At 38.7% G+C, this 24103-nt stretch overlaps 1 protein-coding gene across 1 annotated transcript; it reads right to left on the bottom strand.

Annotated features, from left to right (window-relative positions):
- Positions 1 to 209: 209 nt before the first annotated feature.
- Positions 210 to 24103, bottom strand: MTAP (methylthioadenosine phosphorylase). Its single transcript, XM_061468733.1, has 8 exons — positions 24024 to 24103; positions 18406 to 18492; positions 13542 to 13600; positions 11087 to 11254; positions 8282 to 8384; positions 4520 to 4759; positions 3859 to 3981; positions 210 to 1036 (listed from the first exon to the last, which is right to left on the bottom strand). Exons 1-8 carry the CDS (start codon positions 24048 to 24050, stop codon positions 998 to 1000), a joined length of 846 nt encoding a protein of 281 aa, XP_061324717.1. The 5' UTR covers positions 24051 to 24103; the 3' UTR covers positions 210 to 997.

Here is a 24103-nt window from a genome sequence, read left to right as displayed (position 1 = left end):
CTGTCTCAACAATCTCTACTATTTCAGGGACTCAGAACAGCAGCACAGTACTTCCGGAAAGTGGTCTTTCTACAAGTGGTGCTCACAAGGTATGACCACTAACCTGCCCATGAATGGGAAAAGTTACTGTCAGACAAACAAAATTCACTCACTAATGACTAGAAGTAAATAATATTAATTAAAAAAGTTCCACACAGCTTGGAGAAGCATAGGTTTCATTTGTTTTATTTACTAGGCAAGAAGCGCAGTATTTTACTGGTCAAATTGTGTAAAAAAAGAAATGCACACATTCAAAGCACATGCATCACTTAAACCAGAAACTAATCTTGGAGTTGTTCAGATCAATGAAGCAGCAAAAGGCCAGCACAGTGTTCGGGACACTGGCAGCAGTACAGTTCTGCAAGTGACATAAGTACATTTCCAGGCACAAATTGACTTAGGCATTACCTAATTATTTAAAGCGATAACATTCATTTCACAACTGCTGCTGTGAAAGAACCACCACAATTATTAATATGTGTCTTTTATAACACAAACAAAAACCATTGCTTTAAAAAAATTCACTGAAATAAAAAAAAACTGATAACGTACAAAAATAGTATAATTCTGTTTTGAAATGGATTGTTCATTTTTTCTGGTATGTTTCTGAAGTGAACTGTAAGTATTTGCCTTGCTGAAGGAAAAGATGCAGGCAGAAACAGCAAAGCAAATAGCATACCTGTGAATCTGCTTTCTTAGTTCTTATTTTATGAAACTGTAAGAGTATTACCTAGCCCATCCTTTCTTCCAGAAAGGTGTCACTGAACAGAGCATGACAACATCTTATACATTATCAAGCACGACAAGTTATAAAAGTTGTCTTACACATTATCATTGGTAAATGTTTACTGTAATCTTTTATGTTTGTAATAGTTTTTGAAGATATTATAACCTCTGGAGTTCAAGAGTGATCCACTCTTCCTTGTGAGCACCTGAACTCCAAGATCCATCCAGGCTGTTACTGTTTTGGCAGAATGACCGAACACTGCACTGTTGTCTGAAATACAAAGACAAAGTAGATGAATGCTTCCTCTGCCAATGCACAGCAGAATTACTTTTCAACATAAAAGCCAGACTACATAGCTTCTATTTGGATTACAAACAGGCATAACTCTTTTCATGTGTACAGTATTTCCAACTTCCTCTGACACCACAAAAATTACAGGGACAGGATACCTGCCAACAGTTCAAGGACTTGACATTACAACTCCATAAACCTAAGTAACAGGCTTATTGGTACTGAGAACAACAATCATATTGAAGAAACACTAAATTAAAGATGTTAGGCTCACAGGCTACAAATGAAACACTGTGCAGCTTGCTTTTCATTTTTAAGGCTAGCATACTGGCTACATCACATTCCAGAAAGCTCTTTACAAATATAATCAGAACGCTTTGAAAATGAAGTTCCTTAAAAAAAAGTGATTTCTACAAGTTTCTTCCATCAATATTGAAGTACAGCTCTCAAGAACAGAAACCTTTCTCTAAAGGCGCATATGGGAAGAGACAGCAGCCAGGCAGAGACAAACTTCAAAGAACTCCTGCCTGGTGAAGTTCCTCCAGTCACAACAGCCAGATGACAAAACTCAGAGGAAAAATTGTGTCTATATAGAGATGGTTTCACAGGCTTTCCCAAACACTAGAAGCAGACACTGGTAAATGCCCATATGAGATGCCCAGATGTGTCCTGGATACAGGCTGGCATGGCTTTACATCATCAATAATAGCAGAGTACCAGCTGCAGTTTTGCTCAGCTGCCTCCTTGTCTGCATTCCTTACCACGTTACTGCAGGGCATGCAAGAGGCACTGCCTTCAAGCTCTAGGAAAAGGTGCCTCCATCATCTGGCCTTTAAAATTCCCAGAGTAAAACACACAGAAGAACACATCTACAAAGAGAATATTTTTTTAAAACTCTTTATGGTTCAACTACACACTCATACACATATATGCATCTCTTTGCTGTATTGCAAAACTGTCTCTCTCCTTATTCAGTAACACAGAAGCCTAGGACCAATCTCTCATCTATACTAGCAATATTTACTGCCTCAAACAAAGATTTTTAGCCTTTCCTGCCCTTACTAAGTAAAATCAGAGGTAACCTCCAAAGCCTTGGGCTTTCTTGTCACTTTTCCAGAGTACTTGTTTAAATTGAAACCAATCAATGACTCCTGGTCTTCTGACATAAGATCTCAATCCTCACTGCCCATACATAGTTCCTATTTTCAGTTCTTCTAATGCCTTCAGATCAACATTCTTGCTCAGTATATTATCACTCAAACCAAGTTACTATCAGCAAATAGCCTACACACAAAAGAATTGCCAAGTCCAAGAAAAATTATCTCAATACTCATCACTGATCAGGCAGTAGCAGATGCCTAAGTGTGTAAGAAGCTATATGAGAATGGAATGACCCTTCCTTTGATGCGTATTTTCTTTGCAGCAAATAGTTCAGGGGCTGAGCTGGATGAAGCACTTGAACTGGTGTTCTAAACAGCTGCAATGAACTGAAAGAAGGGTTAGCATTTGTTAAAGAGGAACCTTGCAAACTCAGTGCCAGTCACCTGCTCTTTTACTCCTGATGAAGAATCATGACAATCATACAAATGAAAGAAACAGAACAATGCCTACTGCAGTACACCTGCCAAAATTGGAGACAGATTCCTCAGTACTTAGGCGGCATTATATGCTTGGAAAATTTCCTTGCATGACAGCACGGCCAAAGTAGCTGAGGAATATCTAGCACCTCTTTTTAGATTATTTGTTCAAACGCTTGAGAGTTTTTTTTGTATACAAGGCATATAAATGCCTAGTAAACAAAAACAAAAAGTGTAACCCTTGTCCTCTGAAAATATCTTCTGTGGAGTAGAGGTGAGAAGGAATACTGATTCTGTTGTCTCCCTTACCCATCCATGACATAACTTCCTAAAGACTGCAAAGGGGAAAGGGAAAAAAGTCAGTTAACTCATAAATGTACAGAAGAAACATTAAAATTTCAGATAACTGGGCGACGAAGAGTCACAAACATAACCAAAGACCTTCTAATAAAAAGTAGGTTCTCAGAAAAAAGAAAGAAAGAACCCAAGAGAGGAGTTACCAGAGAACAGCAACTCTCAAAATCTCAAAAACAGTTGTACAGACATATAAACTATTTTAAAATTTTTCTTTCCCTCTATGATATAATCACAAATGAACGTCAAACATGCCATTACTGGAGGTGATCTAAAATATTTAAGTAAACTCTTGTCTAAGAAAAAATCTGCCCCCAAATTTCCCATCAATGTATTTTCAAATGTTTTTATCTTGTATTTTTTTAATGCTTTGTGGATCTGAAACCTGTGGGAGAACACAGTTCCAACAATTTCAGTCTATTATCTATATATATATAACAGACTCCTTTCTTTCTACATATTAAGACAGCACCATGTTTTTAATTTGGTTCAGTTTTCTCTGCTTGGATTTTCATAGTTTTGAAGAGCTAAGCTAAAACTGAGTACAGGTACGCGTTTTTCATTTGGATACTCACACGGACTTGTATCTTACCTGTGCTATGAAGGATAACACTTCATCAACAATATACAGATGTTCTTAAATTTTTTTACCTTTTGTAACTCTTTTTTAAAACTGAAGCTAGATCTTTGCAATAAAGCTTGTGAGAATCTTGTATGGATTTGTTTACTCATCTTAAATGGATTCAGCTTGTTGAAGCACCTACTCTAAGAAGCTGTGATTTAAGCAGAAACATCTTGGAATGTATACCTATATTACATGTATAAATGCATACATTGTTCCTACTACTCATCAGCATCGTGTATACTTACTTTCAGGCTGTGCAGGGTGTCAGTCCATTCCATGGAACCTATCTGAGGTATAGCGGTAAGGAGTATGCTAGTAGCCTTATTTGCATTCCCTTTCAGCGTCTTTAAAACTTTATCCACTGAAACCTAGAAATACAATAAAACTGAGTGGTGTATCTTATTTCTGATGGCACACAATTTAAATACCCAAATAAATTAATTTAACTCATACATCTCTAACTGGAAAGGTGAAGCCTTAAAATCTTTTTAGCCAGTAAAAACTTCTTTCCTCTGTGGGCGCATGTCTGATTGTATTTTACACAAATAAGAGAACTAAAGCAGATACATCATTTTGCACTGAGCTGCAAAAGACATGAAAACCAACCCCAAAACGCTAGACAAATTATGGGAAGACAAATCATACACGAGCTCATGAGCTTCATATACAGATGCCCTGATTCAGGCAAGAATAGACAATTTTGCTAGTAGTGAGGCCAGTTTATGAAAATGAATGAGGTAGCAACAACTGATTCTGTTCTTACTTTCACAATTGTTCACCCAGAATAACTCAGAAATACTGATGTAAAAACAGATGTATTTCAGTACATGATCTCTTACAAAACCTACAGGTTCTCATCCAGATTACTCAGGACAGGACCCAGAGAAAAAAAAAAGTTTTACTCACTGCTTCTTCATGCTCCTTCCAGCAGTCATAATCTGTTGCCATGGCAATACTAGCATAACTCATTCCAGCTTCTTTTGCAAGAATCACTTCAGGCACTGTGGTCATATTGATAACATCAGCTCCCCAGCTGCGAAACATAAGGCTTTCTGCTCGAGAACTGAAACGTGGGCCTTCAATTGTGATCACTGTCCCCTTAGAATGACACTGGAGCCCCAGCTTCTTGGCGGTCTCAATGAGAACCTGAAAAACATGCCAATATCAGGAAAAGGAAATAAATAATTCCCCTTGATGCACTACTTTTGCAACCCATCAAAAAACTTGCATACAAATAAAATTAGCTTTATACAAAAATGTCAAGCTTCATACAGCTAGAGACATCCAAAACCAAGGATCAGTTTCACTTTCCTCATGCAGTAAGAAATGTTAATAGTCCTACTATAGGGATGCTACGGATGGCCTATGCATTAGGGATTGTAGTGCTAGGACAAGGAGTAATGGGTTCAAACTTAAATAGGGGAGGTTTAGATTGGATATAAGAAATTCTTTCCTGTTAGGGTGGTGAGGCACTGGAATGGGTTGCCCAGGGAAGCTGTGAATGCTCCATCCCTGGTGGTGTTGGAAAGGTTGGAAAGAGCCTTGGATGGCATGGTTTAGCGGGAAGTGTCCCTGCCCATGGCAGGGGGGTTGGAACTAGATGATCTTAAGGTCCTTTCCAACCCTAACTATTCTATGATTCCATGAATTCCTCTGATTTTGTTAAGTATCAGTTGGATTACTGTTTGGAAATGCAGACAGAGAAGACTGGAAAACAGAAAATTTTTGCATGACACTTAGGCTGGGTTTATACTGAGAACAGATTGGTTAAAATGCTCCACTGAGCACTACATTACCACATGGTGGAGTTGAGCTGGTGAAAACAGTAATAGGAAATTTACTTTTTCAAAAGTAAGACTTTGTATTACTATATGCTTGTAAAACTCAAGCTATGAAGCACATATTTCAAAGAGTACCCTGGGAATCTGTAGAGAAATTATTACTTCATTTTTCCATGCCAGTAACTGAACTGTACACTTTACATATACCACGTACTTCACATTAGCCTTTACAGTTCCAACCAGGACCTTGTATATGACAAAATCACAATGACCTTCTCTCTTGGTAAATGGCCCGGCTAACGCCAGTTGATACAGTAGGAATAAGAGGGTACCAGCAAGTATAAATGAGACTGACACACCTGTAACTGCCCTGAGTAGGAAGGGGAAAGTAACTGCAATGATATCTGTTTAAAATTACTATCAACAGAAAATAAAAGCTTGAAAAGAAGGATAAAAGCAGTATGAAAAATTGTGACAGGAGAGACCTCTGTAACACAGCAGCAGTGAAAACCTAGTCTGACACCACCAGAAGCTGACTTGTCAGCATCATTACTCTCCCACAGTCCAGGTGGAGCAGCCTCCCTGGAAAAAGCCTTTTAGAAGCCTGCACTCGACATACACAGGTGCAACAAGCCGCGATACTTTGAGTGTGCTATAAGACCTTCTGAGGTGTCTACTTACTGACATGAGTGGATTGTGTGGTGCAGAGCAAGAACACATAAAGCTGGAGTACCCAGATCTCCCACTACAGGTGAACCTGCACCCGCAGAAGAGGATGGGTGCACGTAACCCACATGTGCTGCGAAAGGGTATTTGTTCATACAACTGTGTGAAAATGAGCATAGGGGTAAAGCACAGCTTCTGGGGATTAGCCACAGTATGACATTTTAAAACTTGTAGGTATTTATTCACATGCTGTAAGTTAATCTAATATTAATCATACTTAATGTTGTGGTTTATTGCTGATATTCATTCTGAATATATTATTCAATTATTGCCAGTTAATTATATGTTATTAATAAATCAATAAGGGAACTTCAATTGTGATTTGACTTAAACCACACTTGAACAGTATTTCCCTGAAACTCTTTACAAAGTTCCAACTTTACTCTCTATAAGTTGTTGCAGCTAGTTTCTGTTTCTGAAAGCAGTAATAACCAAGGCACCCTACATTATTAAAAATTTTACAGTCAGATAAAAGGTAAATTCCTTTCAGATTATCATTTAATTTACAGAGCATAAACCAAATAAAACACTACTTTCATGTATTTACACAAATGCAATTTAATATAAAGTTTTCAGATGTTTTAATGCAAAATTCCTTACATAGTCTATTACAGTAACAGTTTTGACTTCATTATTATTACATTTATCTAAGAAATTCTCCTGAACTAAGATAAGTTAGTGAGCTGAAATTATCCCAAGAATGTTCAGGGACAGTTCCAGGAAAAAAGTTAAAGTCTCTTTTATCTGGCATTTTCAAATGAAGTGAAAGTATCCATTTTCAGCCTCACTGAGAGCTCAAAACCACATGTTCTCATGTTCTTTAAAACATCTGTTAGGCTGATTAGAACACATAGGCTAATGAGGTAATGATCACATGTGAGACTGGGAAGTACCTAAATGTTTTTTCTCTGTTTAAAAAGAAGCGTTTCTCTGTTATTTTTCAAAAAATGAACATCTTTTCTAGCTGCTCAAGAATCAAATGAAAACTAGCCTTGTCATGTATTTCCTGCAACCTCAGGAAACGGTTTATGCGTATCTACTTACCTTGTTAAAAAAGTGAGAAAGGCACACAGTATGAAATACTGCCTATCACTTCAGTAATAACACTGGTTTTAACCAGTTTCAGAAAGTGTACAGTTAGCTCTCAATAAACTTCTTGCATCTCTTGAGACATGACTTCATGTCCAAAGTTAGTAAGCAACTATGTAACAACTAACCTCTGGTAAGAGCATGTGTCTAGGCTCTTGTTGCATGAAAATGCAAAGTATTTTGTATAATTTGCTGCTCAATGGAGGAAAGGCAAAAGCATGTACATGTATAATATGTAGTGGTTTGTTTCTTCATGAGATGTAAAATGTTTTTACTTCATTGCAAAACACCTTGATTCCAAGTGGACTGAAGCATTTCTCTAACAATGCTGTAGACCAATAGGTCCTCAAATCTAAGAATATACTGAGCTGGCATATTTAACCACAGATGCACTCCTCCCAGAAGCTTCTAAGGGTGTTGAAAAAGGGAGCACAGCTTCACACTGCTTAGTCTTAAGTGTTTTTGAACCCTGAAGATCTTGAAATGGTGAAACTAAGAGCAACAGTTAAGAATAAAAGACTACTGTAATTTGGCTTGTTTCTATGTTTAACATCCTTTAAACGAAGCTTTGCCTCTCCACAGTCAGCCATTGCTACAATGTAAAAAAGCACAAATGCAATATTGTAAATTTCTGTGAATGCCAAAGTACTATTTATTTAATTCTTTGTATTAAGTGTGCAGAGAGCATCTACCACAGGTGAAGTTTTACTCAGAACAAAAATGAACTAATTCCCTAATTAATTTCATGCTTTGTCCAGTCTGTTGCTTTCTTCTCTGGTTACATGAAATTAAGATCTTTTGTTCTGTTATTAAGATCCTGGAAAAATTTCCGTTGCCAACTGATGTCTTCTGCATATCTCCCTCAGGAAGACAGCTCCTACAGAAACAAGATTTGTTATTTTCCATGCTTTCCAAATGTCACATTTTTCCTTCACACCATGACATATTTGAGAAACAGGAATAAAGAGATGCACATTGCCACTGTATTCTAAGAATGCATAATTAGGCTACTGTATCACAAGAAAGTGCCACAAAAGTAACATTTCTAAATATCACTACAAAATTCACTAACCTCTCTGGTTTTGGTGCAGAATGGCTCTGCCATTGGAACATGACATACTCCTGAAAGACTGGAATGCTGCCCATCATAGAAAGTACAATGCCTTTTAGTTGTCCTGGAAAAGCAGAAAACATGCTCAATGAGAAGAACAGGGAGAAAACAGAAGACAAAGCAAGATATTTACACAAATCTGAAAACAGCATTCCTGGGATGGAACAAAAGTATCAGTATGATATTAATGACTACCTGTACAAACCTTTCAGAATTGAGCTCAGGAGTATTAACTGTTACTCCAGTTGCACACTGTCAATTAATTAGAGAAAATCTGTTGTTAACATACTGAAAAGCCAATTTATTCCTAAATTACACAAACTGCCACAATATGCTGCCATTCTACCCAGAAGAAATCAGCTAAATTCAATAGTCAGGCAAGTAATCTCTGAAAATAAAAGCATGGTAAGCTTCCAGGAAGTAAAAGAATCAAGTCTGAATCAAACTAGTCAAAATAGAGCTTGATCATATTATTTCACTCCCAAATTTAAGAGATGAGAATTTATAGGAACAGCTTCCTGAACAAGAGAGGTGTGAATTTAATCAGAAAAACCCTGGAACAGGATGTCTTCATTCTCTCAGAAAAATCACATACATGTATTGGTAGCCTGCAAGCAAAAGAATGTTTCTTCTTCCTTTTTTCAATTGAGAAACTGTTTCCTTGCACAGAAATGGTCAAATGCTACAAAAATTGCCATTCAGCATGCCATTCTGACAACTACTAGGACTGTTGCCCACCATCACTTTACCTTCAAATGTACTGCCTCAAGCTAATTCAGCTAATTGTATGGCAAACCCCATTTGGAACAAAATTATTTGAGACATTCTTTTCTTCCCCTCAGTGTGTAAATACTGTACTCTACAGGAGAAAAGTAAGGCAACAGTCAAATTCAACCCACAGCTAAACCACAAAATTTCTACTGTTACTATTGCTCAAAACAGTTCCCCGTCCAAGTCACCAGCAAATATTTAAATAAAATACAAGTTATATGTCAGAGTAGATTTGGGGAAAAATAAAAAGAAACAATGGTGTAGTCTTAAGGATGAGATAATAAAATAGGAAAAGAGATCAGTAAATTAAAAACATATGCAATTGGAATTGGAGCAAATGGGAAAAGTCATAATCCATTTTGTGCACTACAATACTTCAGATGTTGTTGGACAGGCCAACAAGAGCTTAGAAAAGCTCTGAGGATATTCATCTCTGACTTTCAGATACCCCGTGTTTTTTGGAGAGAATGGCCACATTATGACATGGTCTAATAAAGAAATCCCACTATTTTAGCACTACATATACAAACTTAAGAAAAACTCTTAGGAATGATACAGCCTTGTGAAAGGCAAAAATGCAGACCCTCTCTCCAAAGAGCCAGCAGTGTGACGCTCACTGGCAGAGGTCCTCAGGCAAAAAGACTAATCAGAGAAATGAAACTGTCAAAAGAAACAGACTATTAAAACTTGTCTTTAATTCAGTTTTCTGAATTAAAGGGCAGGCTAGTAATGATCTTTAAATTCCTATTACATATTGTTTTCCATACTGAAACATTCTCAACTACTTTTCTGAGTAGCTTCTTGGTTTCCTGAAGCATGAAACAAGTCTCCAAAAGTTCCCACTCTTCTACACTGAAATGAAAACTTACTTGCCTGAACAAAACATTGCTCATATATGGGCTATGCGCTACTACTGGCGATCATCTGAATAAACTCTAAATGAAGACCACAGACCACAGAGCTACAGAGTGGCTAGAAAAAGTGGTTAGAAAAAACCTCTGGAGTAATCTGGTCCAACCCCCTGCTCAGGCTAGTCCACCTAGAACCGGTTGCCCAGGACCACGTTCAGGTGACTTTTGAATATCTCCAAAAAACAGGGACTCCAGTACCTCTCTGGGCCCCCAGCACAGGAGAAAACAAATGTAGGTATCCATCTTCAGTTGGCAACAAAGTATTACCAGCAGCCTCACAAAAGCATAAAGAAGCTGCACAAACCATTCCAAACACTTAAAATTGGGTGGAATACCCAAATAATTCCAGATATAGAACACCTGTAAGCACAAATAACAAATTTACCTCTTAAAAAGTGCAACTACATTTTTGAAGTATTTGATGTAGTTGGTGGTCTTTAAATATGTTTGTTTTTTTTTTCCCCTGTGCTTGAATTTTTCTAAAGGTCAAATAATCAAAGAGGAGAGGACTGACTGGAAAACACAGACTTTGGAAAAAATTTACTTCTTTTTGATTCTTTGCAAATAAAAAATGCTAGCATCTATCCTGTTTTTAAAACAACTTCCTATCTTTATGCACTGTGTTGCATATGATCTCTCTTCTGCAGAGCTTCATTATTACAGTACATATTTTCCTACCTGGCTCCTACTATGTTTTCTTGCACCTTTCCATCTCCTTTCAGATTCTTAAAATTTATAACAGCCTATGCTCTTATTCATGTTCCTCTCCCACATCTGAGAGCAGAAGATATATTCTCTTCAGAAAGCTCTTCCAAAAGAGATATATGTTAGTTTGCTTGAGGCTATTCTTCAAAGCCTGATTTTTCTTTTGTGTCTTGAGAGCTGAACTTCTTGTAATCTCATTCCTGTTTCCTATCATGTCTTCTTGTACGATGTTACTTTTTGCCATAAGAACTGAAGCTACCACCTCATTCCACAAAAAAAAAAAAAAAAAAAATTTACATGTTATTAAACAGTTTAACCTCACTTGTCCAATTTTTCTCCCTCAAAACTAAGAACACAATTAAGCCCAAATGTTACTCACCTGTCAATGAACTGGTCAATTATGACAAGATCACCAGGTTGTATTTCCTCTTGTAATGAACCACAGGCAGTAGTCACTAATACATGGGAACAATTTTCTTCTTTCAATGCCCAGATATTGGCACGGTAATTGACATTTGATGGCATAACTGTATGATGCCTTCCATGTCTGCAAAGATACACATTGCAAGAGAGTAAAATAAACTAGACTGAAATTGCCTTCTTTCTCCCAGTTAAAGAGAATTCCAGAAAATGTAATTTCTCTAACAACACTGGAGGTGGAACATTGGAGGTAGAATCATTTCAGCTACTTTCAGTGTAGCTTGTTTTCCTAAGTGTATTAATGTTCTCTCAGTATTTGATTTAAAGAAGTACTGGTATAGTCTTCTTTTTAAATGAAATATTTTTAAGTTCAAGACTGAAAGGGAAAGAAACCTGAAAATATGATCCAAATATACTTTAGCAGCTTCAAAAGTACAAAAAGCATTTTTCTCTGAATTTTTTCAGTTCCATAGATTCTGAAAATCCAATGTAACAAATTTAATCTTCTACATACTACAACAAATTTTAAGATTTATATATGCCTACAAATTTTCTGCTCAGAAGTTCAGTTTGTTTTCTTCTACCCAGAAAAGAACAGCGTATCACAGGAAATTAAGACCAGAAAGAACAGAAAGTCACCTTCCCAAAGAACACTGTAGAATCATCACATTTTTCTCTTTGCTCTTAAAATGATCTGAGATCTTTCATAAACTAGAAGAATCACTTCACACTGTTGCAGTGTATTTTTTTACCAAGACAGGAAATACTTAGTCTTGTAAGCACAAGCTTTCGTGTTACCTCTGTCATGTCTACAGAGGTGTATCACTCATGCAGTTACCAAACAAATTTGAAAGTTATTTTCAACCATACAAGAGGAAAGGAGGAACTTAATTTCCCAATTGATTTTTTTCACAGAGACCAGAAGGTCTTAAGAACTTAATCAGTTGGGAACTGGGCATTGCACACAACATGACCAAGCAGTCAGAGAAGATTCTCATGTTGTCATTAGCATTTCTGGTAAGCTGCTAGGCATGTAGGTTTATTTTTTAATTTTTGTTGTCATAATCCTCTTTAAGAATATGTATGCCTTAAAAAAAAAATCTGACATTCTCAAGCAATTGTGTTATTTTTCCCAAAACACAAAGTGAAGTTGCAAGTTTCTCAGCCCCAGAAGTAAACTTATGAAGGTTGTATATGAATGGTTCTAAGTTCCAATGAGGATGTAAACCACAGCTTGTAAGTTCAGCCACCTGTAACCCAAGTTTGACTTTAATATAGTACAGCTATGAGATCTTGGCTTAGCATTTCATTTGAGAAAATCAGAAAAATGTTGTCCAGGTGAATAAAATGCATGAGCAAAGTCGGCGCAAGAAAGATAAGTAAAACCACACACAAAAGAGGAGTTGCAGAAACACTTAACACTGAGTAGATTAATGGAAAAATACTGTAACGAAAAGAATTGAGGCCCTAAGGGCACCACTGAGTCGTAGTTGCCCTGGCCTGCCTCACCCTTCACCCAAACACCCATGAACCTAGGTCCTCCTGCCTCCAAGGTCAGGCCTCAGCCTCCATTCCTGGCCTCAGCTATGTCACAGGTGTGCCTGTCCCCAGCCCTGCCTCCAGGATGGCCTTTAGACCTATGCTGTAGTTTGCCTTGAGATATGTTTTCTGGATGGACTTTGGACACATGCTGCAGTCTTGTCTCCAGCCTATCTTTGGCCCTACTACTCCTGCATTTTCTGCTGCTTCTGACAGGACTCTGGGTGGATCCTGGACTCAATTCACCACCTGTGAACTGCTGACAGACACTATCAGCACTTGGCTCTGGTCATGCTGTGAGATGTTTTACTATTCTTATATTTAATTTAGCAGCACACTCGTCCTAGGTATCCATGTTTACACTACTGTGGTATTTCCATACACCCAAGTGCAGTCCCTGCTTCCTGAGTCTCTTTAAGAGATGTCTGAATAAAAATGACTCAAGGAAGGATAACTAGAGGGCATGCAGCCTCCTAAGCAATAAAGGTAACAGCCAGAGGACTCAGTAATAAAAGGGAATGGTTTGGAAGAGTCTATAGGGATACCAGAGATATAATTCATCTGGAAACAGGCAACTTCTAAGTTTCACAATAGAAAATTGCAAATACAGAGAGGAGATGGATTACTGGGCTTATCAGGCACTACCTACCTATTACAAAAGCAGGCAGCACCCCCACTGGATTTCCCTTTCCTAACCTAGACGGTACTTTTTATGCTTTTACTCCCTGCAGCACCAAATTTGTTCAGAAAAAAAAAAAAAGTCCACAAAGAACAAGGCGAAGTCAGAGTAAAAATTCAGCTCACCTAATGTAAAAAGAAACTTCTGAGAAAACTTTAGAACACATAATATAAACTCTCTCAAAATGTTCATTTACCTTGCCAACAGAACACAGTCCACATTTTTTATCTTTCCCAATATCAAAGCATCTGATGGCTGCAAAACAAGCAAATAACAATGAGTTACAGCCTCACAATCACATTAGAAACCTTAACTACTACTTAAGCAGGACAGCTATGAAAGGAAATACTGGTTACCACTGTAGACTCACATTTTCTTCAGCTCTGCTCTGTAATTTGATATGATGGGTTAGTAACGGTATGGCGGGTTAGAACAGGCAGATCTAACACGAAATCACAATTTTAATATGCTCCTGCCAAGATTAATATTGCAACTCTGTGCTTTAGGGTTTGAAACAGTAATACTTTCAAATACTTTGAAACAGTATTTCAAACAATGCTACACAAACTTGAAAATAAGCAGCATGTACATGTTGCTTAGTTGATGTAGAATATTTTATTTTTTTATAGTAACTAGTTCATAGAATAGAATCATAGGATGGTTTGGGTCGGAAGGGACCTTAAAACTCATCCAGTTCCAACCCCCTGCCACAGGCAGGGACACCTTGCACTAGACCAGGTTGCTCCAACAGCCATCCAACCTGGCCTTGAACACAGCCGGGGTGGGGCAGCCACAGCTTCCCTGGGCAACCTGTGCCAGCACCTCACCACCCTCATGGTAAAGAATGTCTTCCTTATATCTAAAGATCTTTAGGCCTTTATATCTAAATCTACCCTCTTTCAACTTAAAGCCATTCCTCCTTGTCCTATGCCTACATGCCCTCGTAAGAAGTTCCTCCCCAGCTTTCTTGTAGGACCCCTTTAGGTACTGGAAGGCTGCTCTAAGGTCTCCCTGGAGCCTTCTCTTTTCGAGGCTGAACAAGCCCAACTCTCCCAGTCTGTCTCCATAGCAGAGGTGCTTCAGCCCTCTGAGTATTTTCATGGCTTCCTCTGGACTTGCTTGGGCAGATCCATGTTCCTCCTGCACTGGGGGTCCTTAAAGGTGAACACAGTACTGCAGGTGGAATCTCATGAGAGTGGAGTAGAGGGGCAGGATCACTTCCTTCAACCTGCTGGTCATGCTCCTGTTGAGGTAGCTCAGGATACAGCTGGGTTTCTGGGCTGTGAGCAGACAATGCTGGCTCACGTTGATCTTCTTGTCAACCAACACCTCCAGTCTTTCTCCTCTGGGCTGCTCTCAGCTCATCCTCTGCCCAGCCTGAGTTGACGCTGGGGACTGCCCCACCCCAGCTAGAGGACCTTGCACTTGGCCTTATTAAACCTTATGAGATAATGAAAATTAAAAGATCAGTAAGTTGAAGACTGGACCCTTTTCTTTGCAAGTGACAGATTCAAATTTTATTGCAAGTGATAGGTTCAAGTTTATATTAATGTCCAAATTGGGGTAGAAAGGTGTAGTTTAACTTCTATTTGATGTTCATCCCCACCACACAGCTCCACTGAATTCTGGCTTACAGCTGATGCAGCTAAAATGAAACACCTTTGAAATCCAGCAGGCTTCAGAATCTAGCTGCAGCAGCCAGGGTTTCTTTCCGTATCTACATTCACCCTAGTAATTTCAAAAGGCTTCAGGGTGATCTAGTTGTCATCTTCACACATATTTCCATAGAACACTTTGAGGGCATCTTCCAGGTGACTGCCTGCATACCCTTCTTGCACATGATTACTAGAAACATGGTGGCAAAAAAGAAATATTTTGAGCAAAGAATGTGCTTGAAAATGATGAACTGACAGTTTAATTAAGTGAATAATGTGCAGATACTGTATTGTGGGTCATTAAAAGAGAGGAAATAAGGACAAATCAGTGTGTGTAAAAGTTATAACGAAGTGAAAGATACAGAAACTTCAAAGTATGTAAGAGTTAGTGCATGCTTCTGTTCTGTTCTCTTTCTCCCAGAAGTTCTTTCCAATGCTGTACCTCTCTACTATTATCTCAGTTGTAGTCAGAAGCTTTGAAGTGCTGATAAAATAACAAAACTTACAAAGGAGCAATCTGAATTTAAAGCTCAGTATTTTAAAAACAAGATTTAATAAAAGGCCCAATAAAATGTTCTCAAACATTAATAATTCATACATGTATTTAACTACTTCCCCTTTCCAGAAAGTCGAAGTCAGATATATATTACTCAGTGTTGCAAAACAGAAAAGAAAGCAAAGAAGCACAGCAATTAATCCTAAATGACGACAGTAACAAACAACTGAAATAAATCTCCTTTGTATGCAACATGAACATATATATTGTTCATATGATGTTTACAGAACTTTTTTTTTCCTTTGTCTTACCTCAGAAGCAAGCTGGAACCGAATAAAAGAATGTACAAGCAAAATAAATATGGAAAACTTGAGATGGAGAAGTATCTCACAGGTTCCTCAAGCCATTTAATCTGTGATCTAGTTTAGGAACCAAGCAATGTACATTGTTTGGGAGAGGCAGATGAAAAGCTTCAGTGTTATGTCACATGGTCTGATTTTCATTCACAAGGTGAACCCCCCTGCCCGCAGTTTGTTTGCCAGGTATGCTTATGATCAAAAAAAGAGAGGGGGCACCTAAAATAGTTTTCTAGAACAGGAAGATATTTTGCTGACTTGGGGAAAGATAATTCAGAACCAAGTTCTGTTGTCCAGGAAGTAAAACAATGTGATTGAAAGTATATCTGCATCAAAATTTAATGATGAATATAAATGCTGTTGCAACAATCTTCTTATTCTAGAAAAGAACAGTATTTTCCTTATCTGGAAATGGAATGCTAAAAGGTTTTAGGGTATTTTCCACAGAATATCAAATTTTGGATGCAATGAAAATGGTGGAAGTGGACAAGGCAGAAAAGACAGCTGGAATATTAACAAGTGTAAGCTTATTTATTTAATAAAAAACAAATGTACCACATTTTCACTAGTATTACTAATGTAACTTGAAAGACCATGAGAGGACCAATGCCAATATAGAGAACTGCAAAAATTCTCATACTAGTTTCCTTTAAACTTTTCCATATTTCACCTGAAAAAAAATCAAGTTCCTTACTGATGTAAATTCTGTTATGAAATGATTCATATAATTTCAGAAAGCCAAAGCAGAAGACAATTCAAGGACTCTCTATGAACAAAATGTAAGCTACTATTCTGATTCTGAAAGTAAAGAAACAGTTTTCTTCACGTTTATGCTAAATGTATAATGCACAAGCTCAGACACAGTCCGTTGATCAAAGTTTCTCACAAACCACAACAGCCAGCCAAGATTTATTTTCCCCTATTCTGTTGCATTCTGTGTAGAACATGGAAGAAAGACTGAGCTAAGATGCTTCCAAAATAAAAAGTCTTCCATACTAACCTACTAACACTAAAAGTGCTGGATCATGGAAGCTTTTTCCACTCCCTTGTGCAAGAGCCATCCTGCAGGTACTCCTACTTCTCTCAGTAATACTAAACCCTGCTGTAGGCAACGTACCACACTGCATTATTTGGGCTACCCAAATCCTGTTCTATCCCATTGTTGTGACTGAACAGCCCTCCCAGTGTTGTGCTGCCACTGTGCCCCTAACCCTGATCTGAAGAGACCCCTATGAGAGGTTTCACCCTTCCTGGATATGAAGACTTCAGTTAATATCTGCTACAAGCATAGTGGTATTTTTAATTTCTGAGCAGTTTTCAGACACAGCCATGCTGCGATCATTATGACAAAAAATAGGGAAGGCACTGGTAACTTGTTTTGTTTAGCTAGTGGATTCCACTTCAAACCAATGTTAGGTACCATCTGAAGAGCAGGATACAGAAAATGGAGGAGGCAAGATCCTTTCACTCTCTTGCAGTTTTGAAGGTTGCTAGAAAAGTCAAATGCATTTTTCTGATCATGTTTCCTCCTCCCTTAATATTTTTCTCCTCCCCCTTCTTAAATGGTACACACACAAACTCTGCTTGCTCTTTACACTCTTATTTTCCCCATAAACCATTTTGAATGGAGGCATGGATTCAGATTTTCAATCATATATCATAGTGCTGAGCTTTCTGGCAAGCTTCTACCCATAAAATGTCTCTTGTTACCACATGCCAGATGTTTTATTAGATGTATATACTGGTAGATTTCATAGGATGTGATTCAGATTCAGATAAAGCACCCAGATTCCCTCTATCTTATGACATTACAAAGTAACTAAGATCCAGTTCTTTGAACTTCCTGTGTCAACTAGAAACTTTCTCTCCCCATTGGTTTCCTACCTATGTAACTCTCAGTCTTTGTCTTGCCTGTTCCTACTCCAAATGCTTTGGGGCAGCAATTGTTCTTCACACTCAGCATTGTGTATATAGCAACATGCCTAGCCTTCACTCTTTTGCTGAGGAAACGGGCTGAAGAGACGTGAAGGACAGCTGGTCAAGAACACTTGTGCCCCAAAACCAGTTTCATTTTCAAATCAGTTTCAACTGATGTGGTTATAAGCATGACTGTAAGGAGAGCATTGGTATTTAAAGAATAACTCAGTGTTAGAGGGAAAATGGTGGCCCATATACCTCAAAGGACAGTTTTCTGCAATTCAGAAAGGTTCCTGAAGCAATCCGACATATACTATATGTCACACAACAGCACGGATTTGAAAGTGAGGGTTTATCCCTCTTGACTGTGAATCCAGGACAAAGTCTGCGAATTCATCCAATCTACAAATGAGAAGAGTTACAGTCTCCTCTGTACATTAGCTCTGTAACACCTTGGTTTTACAAGCCAAGAATCACACAATATACAGCAAATAAAGTCTTGTGCCAATACTTGCTTTATGCATTCATTTAACAGTCTGAAAATTCTTAAAGAACACAAACATCTTTTAAAACAGAAAGAGTTTCAGCAATGTACTACTACTACTACTACTACTAATAATAATAGGTTATACAGACCTTGCCATAAGGAGTGTCAACATATTTTTCTGTTCTGCCTTCTAAGATATCTGGATCATCCAGGCCAGTTCCACCAATAATTCCAATCTTACACAGAAAAATACATATTAGTTTTCTCAAGATTACACTCAATTTAACAGCATGTCTGAAAAACTAACTAAGCAGCTACAAATGTCACACACATGACGGTGTAAGACTTACTAATCAACAAAACATAGTATGCCAAGCACAGTTTCACACAAAGAAAATTTCAAATGACTGGCTTTAAAACTGTATTTAAATGGTATTTAAAACTGTATTTAAACTTAAAAATTTAACTGTATTAAAAAAAATTGTATTTAAATTTAAATATTTTTAAGCTGTACTTAAATTGCCAATTTCTTAAATTACAATTCTTTTCTTTAAAATTAAACAAACAAAATAACAAACTACAGAAAATGCACAAAGATGTATCCATTCATTTATTCTCAATATAAAAATGAAAGATGTTATTTGGGAATGCCTCTAATGAATGGTAAATACCTGTATAAAGCACATTATAACAAAAGGGGTTTTGTTTGCATGGGGAAAAGAGCCCTATACATGTGTCATGGTTTAAGCCCAGCTGGTAATTCAGCACCATGCAGCCACTCACTCACCTCCTCCTTCCCCCTCTCTCCTGGTAGGATGGGGAGGAGAATCAAAAGAAAGTAAAAACCTCAGGTTGAGATACAAACAGTTTAGTAACTAAAGTACAATATAATACTAATAGTAATAATAATGATAAAGGAAGTAACAACGGGAGAGAATATAAAACTAAAAAGGAAACAGGGAAAAAAACAACCCAGAAGAAACCAGTGTGACACACAATAGAATTGCTCACCACCCACCAACTGATGCCCAGCCTGACCCAAGCAGCTGGGCCTTTCACGTCACCACCCCTAGTTTATATACTGGACATGATGTGCTGTGGTATGGAATATCCCTTTGGCTAGTTTGGGCCAGGTGTCCTGTCCCTGCTCCCTCCCGGCTTCTTGTGCCCCTCCTCACTGGCAGAGCATGAGAGACTGAAAAGTCCTTGATCAGGGTTAAGTGCTGATACTCAGCAACAAGCAGAACAGCAGTGTGTTATAACATTATTCCCAGACTAAAGCGAAAAGACAGCACTGTACCAGCTACTAGGAAGAAAATTAACTCGATCCCAGCTGAAACCAGGACACCCCCATAGGGAACACCAGGCATTAATATATAGTATTATACATACAAAATGTTTTTGTTTTTATTTTAAAAATCAGGTTTTTGTGTTGTCTTGCCAAGATCTAAGAACTTCCCTGCTTCTGCAAATAGTCTCTGTACGGCTTCTTAAAAAGGGGACAGCTCAGTATCATCTTGACAAGTGAAACAAAAATAAGCTACTAACAATTTCACCTGCTGTGAGCACTGCTGGGTTTCTCACATATTTGCAATTAGACTATCTTGTACCTAAGATGGTGTAAACACTTATTCAAATTTTGCCTACAGCTGAGTCACTAATTATCTCCTGTGTAAATAAAATACACTGATGTCAGGTTTTATTCAACCCACAACCCTTCTCTAAGTAGAAACTTTAACAGACTCTTGCTCCTACACTTTTTATGAAGTCTTTTCAAATACTTCTTCCCCAATTTCTTATGAAATTGACTAATAGTTTCAAACATAGTGGAAATGGAAGAGAGGGCAAAGCAGAAGGCCACATAAATAAAATACATTTTATTTCCTTAGGAAATAGGCTAAAAGTCCTGTTGTGTTTTACCGCTTGTACTGAAGAAGCATGAAGTGACTCAATTACCACTTATCTGTCATGCTTCAGTAACCACCGATTTCTTGTTTTTGCTCATCTATTATAGTTCTTTTGTACAAAAGGGGAAAGAAATAAAAGGTAATTTTACACATGCATTTTTATGAAGATTAAATTGACCTGTCATTTCATTCTCCACCTTAAGAAAAATTCCTCTGAATTTTCCTGTTTCTAGTTCACTATCGAAAACTATCTTGTTTTGTCTTTCTAGTGGGAATTCCATTTTCAGTAAGAGAAGTTTTCTCTTGACTTTGTATTCTTGACTCTTGACTCTTTGTACAGAATGGCTACTGTCAGGCACTTCACAAGCTAAAGCCTAAATGTCATTTAAAGAAATCATATTTAAAAATAATGTCACTATTTAACACATACAGAGAAAATGCTACTACACTTTATTTTTTTTTCCTGCTCCAATGCAACCAGTTGTTTCAAAGTTTGTCTCACTTTTAAGATGAAGAATTCATATCATGGCTGAGCTGCTTATCATGAAAAAAAGAAACTGAAGCCACCATGGCATGACTCATTTCTACATAGTTCCACCATTTACTATTATTTTTAAAGACAGAAAAACTCTCAAGTAAAACCTCCACACTTCAACACACAACACCACCCTTCCACAGCACACACCCAACTGTCTTTTCCTCTAGCTTTTTCTTAACTTCCACATTCATAGAGACCTCATTTGTTCAACCACTATGTAACTTGCCTCATCAAACACTTCATTTCAACAAGCAAAGGCTCTGTGTGTCTTCATTACTCATCAAAAACTTCTCTGAGAAAGCTTTCCACACCAGATGACGTAAACACTGTAATAATTTTATCCAGATCTCTTATTTCCTTTTGCTACCCCCCCGTGGAAAACGAGGAGTAGTGCAAACGAAAATACCATTAAAAATCCAAACTCCAACCCCGAATACACTCAAGCACTAGGGAAGACCGGGTCTGTTCCCACATTACTCATGTTGCTTATTTATGTTCAGATTTTTAGATTGCTCATGAAAATTATTTAATTTTTAGGATAAATAATTTTTTTTGCCTTAAAAATCATGTAATAAGTGTGCAACGGTAGCAATCATAAAATTCACAATCAACAAACAGTCAGAGATACCAGGCAATAGGACAAAATGCAACAGGCATAAACTAAAGCACAGGAAGTTCTACCTGTACATGAATTTCGCCTGTAAAAGAATTTCATTACTGTGAGGGTGACATTAGAATAGCCTGCCCAAAGAGGCTGTGAAGTCTCCTTTCCTGGAGATATTCAAGAGCTGTCTAGACATCCTGACTAGATGACTGCTGGTGATCTGTTCCAACCTCTTGTGTGATTCTGTGAAAATACTACCTTTAATACTGTCCATGCATGCATTTAGTAAACGTGGAAGATTACTGTATCAATAGGAGCCCGGATAAAATGGTGCCTTTTTTTTTTTTTTCTCCAGATCTAGAAGAAAAATGGTTCCTTGAGTAACTTAATTTGGTGCAGTTTGGTATAATGTTTGTTTTATTAGTGCCCTGTGACTCAAGATTGACAACACTAAAAAGGGAATGCTTATCTGTCTGTATTTTTACATCTGCTGAAGTGGAAAAAAGTGCAATGTTGAGGAAGAGTGCACTGTTGGAGATACTAGTTATAGCTACATGATGTAAAGTTATTTTGGAGCTGCAATGCTCTAAGGTCCCTATGAACACAAAGATCCAGCACTGTAACAGACTGTTGCTGTACCAGAAAGCAGCAATCCTGATCTGGGCAGCACAGAGCTTAGTCTGTTCACAGCAGCATAGCCCTGGTGAGGTTGCTTTCAGATTTGTTCTTGGACCGCAGTGGGGTCAACAGGTGCTTTTGCTGAACATTTCAGTACCAGAGTAGGTTTTTACCATGCTGTCAGAAAGAGCAGCAGTGCAATGAGGTAGCAAAATATTCACAGCTCCCAGAGTGGAGAACCCACAGCACAGAAGTGCTAGACTGCCTTGAATTGCTTTTGCCTTCTTCCTACCTGCAAAACACTTCAGCAGCAGTCAAGCTTCACACCACGTGAGGCAACACTGGCTAGAGGAATACTGGGCTCACTGTAATTCACAGGAGAGCAGCTACTGTAGAAGAAAAGTTAGGCCAGCAGAGATTTGTTGAGGCAGCTGTTTCTCAAGTCACGTAATGGGAAAAGCTGGCAGCTCCAACTCTAAAATTAATTTTTACTTCTTTGCAAGAGAATTATTTTTCCTCCAGTTTACATTATTTCTCCCCAGGAATATCAGTTGCTTTTGGGACTAGAGACCAAAAAAACTGACTCTATATTAAATTCTGCTTTACAGACCTTCTAGTGAATTATCAAAAGGAATGTGGCTGCTCTAGGCTCAGTGGTGAGATACCCTGCCAAGGGAACTCAGGTCTACTTCCACCTAACAGCTTTGGCACTGAAGGCAAGGAATGGCAGAGAGGAGCCGACTCAGGTAGAAAAGTCTCACCTTTCCTCAAAAGGCAGGGACAGTCACACCTAGGAGTGATCTCAGGAATGGAAAGAGGTAGTAAGACTGTTTGCTCCATTCCAGAGCTTGCATTCTATGAAAGGACATGAAGGACATAAGCTGCAAAAAATTAATGAGAGCTGTAGCTAAGGTTATCTAGAATTAAATCTAAAGTGAAGGGAACTGAGGTGGAATGAAGTATGAAATATTTTACTATGGTATAGTCCATCTCTAACATTGAGAAGAAGAGCAACAAAAGTGAAATCTAACAAAAAAATAATAATACTAGTAACTAGAAAATCAAAAGCATTTCTCTGTGGGAGTCCGAGTAATGACCACACTTAAGAGTATGCTTTTCTTCACTTGTTGTTTGATGAAATTCCTCATATAGGTTAAAGCACAAGACAATGAAGTGCCAGAGAGGAGTCTACACTTGTCCATCTGAGGATCTTTAACAGCAGTACATACTAAGCATTCTCATGAACAGCTATGAGCCTTTGTGATAACGAGTGAATACATCTGTATTCCTCTCCTGTTTTGGGGATAATGAGAATTTTATTTAAAAGACTTTACAGAGATAAACAGCAAGCTGCATGCAGTTAATAAATAAACCTTCTGTCTCTGTAAAATAAAGACTGTTTATAACCGATTTCTACACACCGGAACAAGAGTTACTTCACCTCAGGACACTGATTCATACTTTGTCAAAACAAAACCCAGAGTTTCCGCCTAACTGGCCTGACGCACAGACCGTCACCTTTTGGAGCCATCTTCCGTCAAACTTCAGCCGCAGCTCCAGAATCCGTGCGCACCCTGCGCTGGTCACAAACCCGGCCTGGCCTCTCTCACTGATCAAAGCGACACACTGGGGCCGGACTCCCACAGAAGCCGGGACGAGTAACTATAGAAGCGCCACGGCGCAGCCTGAGGCGCGGGGAGCAGCGCAGAGGCCCCTCTACCCGGAACACGCGACCCGCCATGGCGGCCATTGTCCCGCCCGGCGTCCAAGAGTGCTCCCAAGCCCGCTCCCTTTGGCGGACGGGGAGAAGAGAGGAAGGAAGGGAGCGGATAAGAACATAGGAGCGAGAGGCAGCACCTCCATCCACCGGCAGGGGCAGCTCCCAGAGCGCAGCCCCAAACGGTATGGCCGGTGCCTTCCCGCTCGCTCCCTTCCTCTCTCCTCACTCGCTTCCTCTCTCCCTCCTTCCTTCCAGCCTGCAACCGGCCCGGGAGTGGTGAGGAGGGGACGGTGACAGGCGGGGAGGGGTTGAGGGCGGCAGCGGGCGCCGCCTCCCGCAGCCTCCTTCCACAGCGCATTGCGACACAGATCCAAACTTACCTTCACAGCCGCAGTGGCGGCGGCCATGTTTGTAACAAACAGGATGGGAGCCTGGACGGGGCGGTGCTGTTGGCAGCCGG

The sequence above is a fragment of the Pezoporus flaviventris genome, unplaced genomic scaffold (assembly GCF_033815535.1).
Source record: "Pezoporus flaviventris isolate CSIRO_AGI_PZ_B2104156 unplaced genomic scaffold, CSIRO_AGI_Pfla_v1 ptg000050l, whole genome shotgun sequence".
NCBI lineage: Eukaryota > Metazoa > Chordata > Aves > Psittaciformes > Psittacidae > Pezoporus > Pezoporus flaviventris.
Note: the sequence above shows the minus strand (reverse complement) of the source record. Positions and strands in the feature narration are given on the sequence as shown.

Excerpts from the sequence above, each read along its gene's own strand:
- MTAP (XM_061468733.1), bottom strand. The coding sequence starts at position 24,050 with ATGGCCGCCGCCACTGCGGCTGTGAAG. Across the intron at positions 8,385-11,086 it reads ATTGACCAGTTCATTGACAG|GACAACTAAAAGGCATTGTA; the intron begins GTGAGTAACATT and ends CTGCTTTTCCAG. Across the intron at positions 3,982-4,519 it reads GGAAGGAGCATGAAGAAGCA|GTTTCAGTGGATAAAGTTTT; the intron begins GTGAGTAAAACT and ends TTGTATTTCTAG.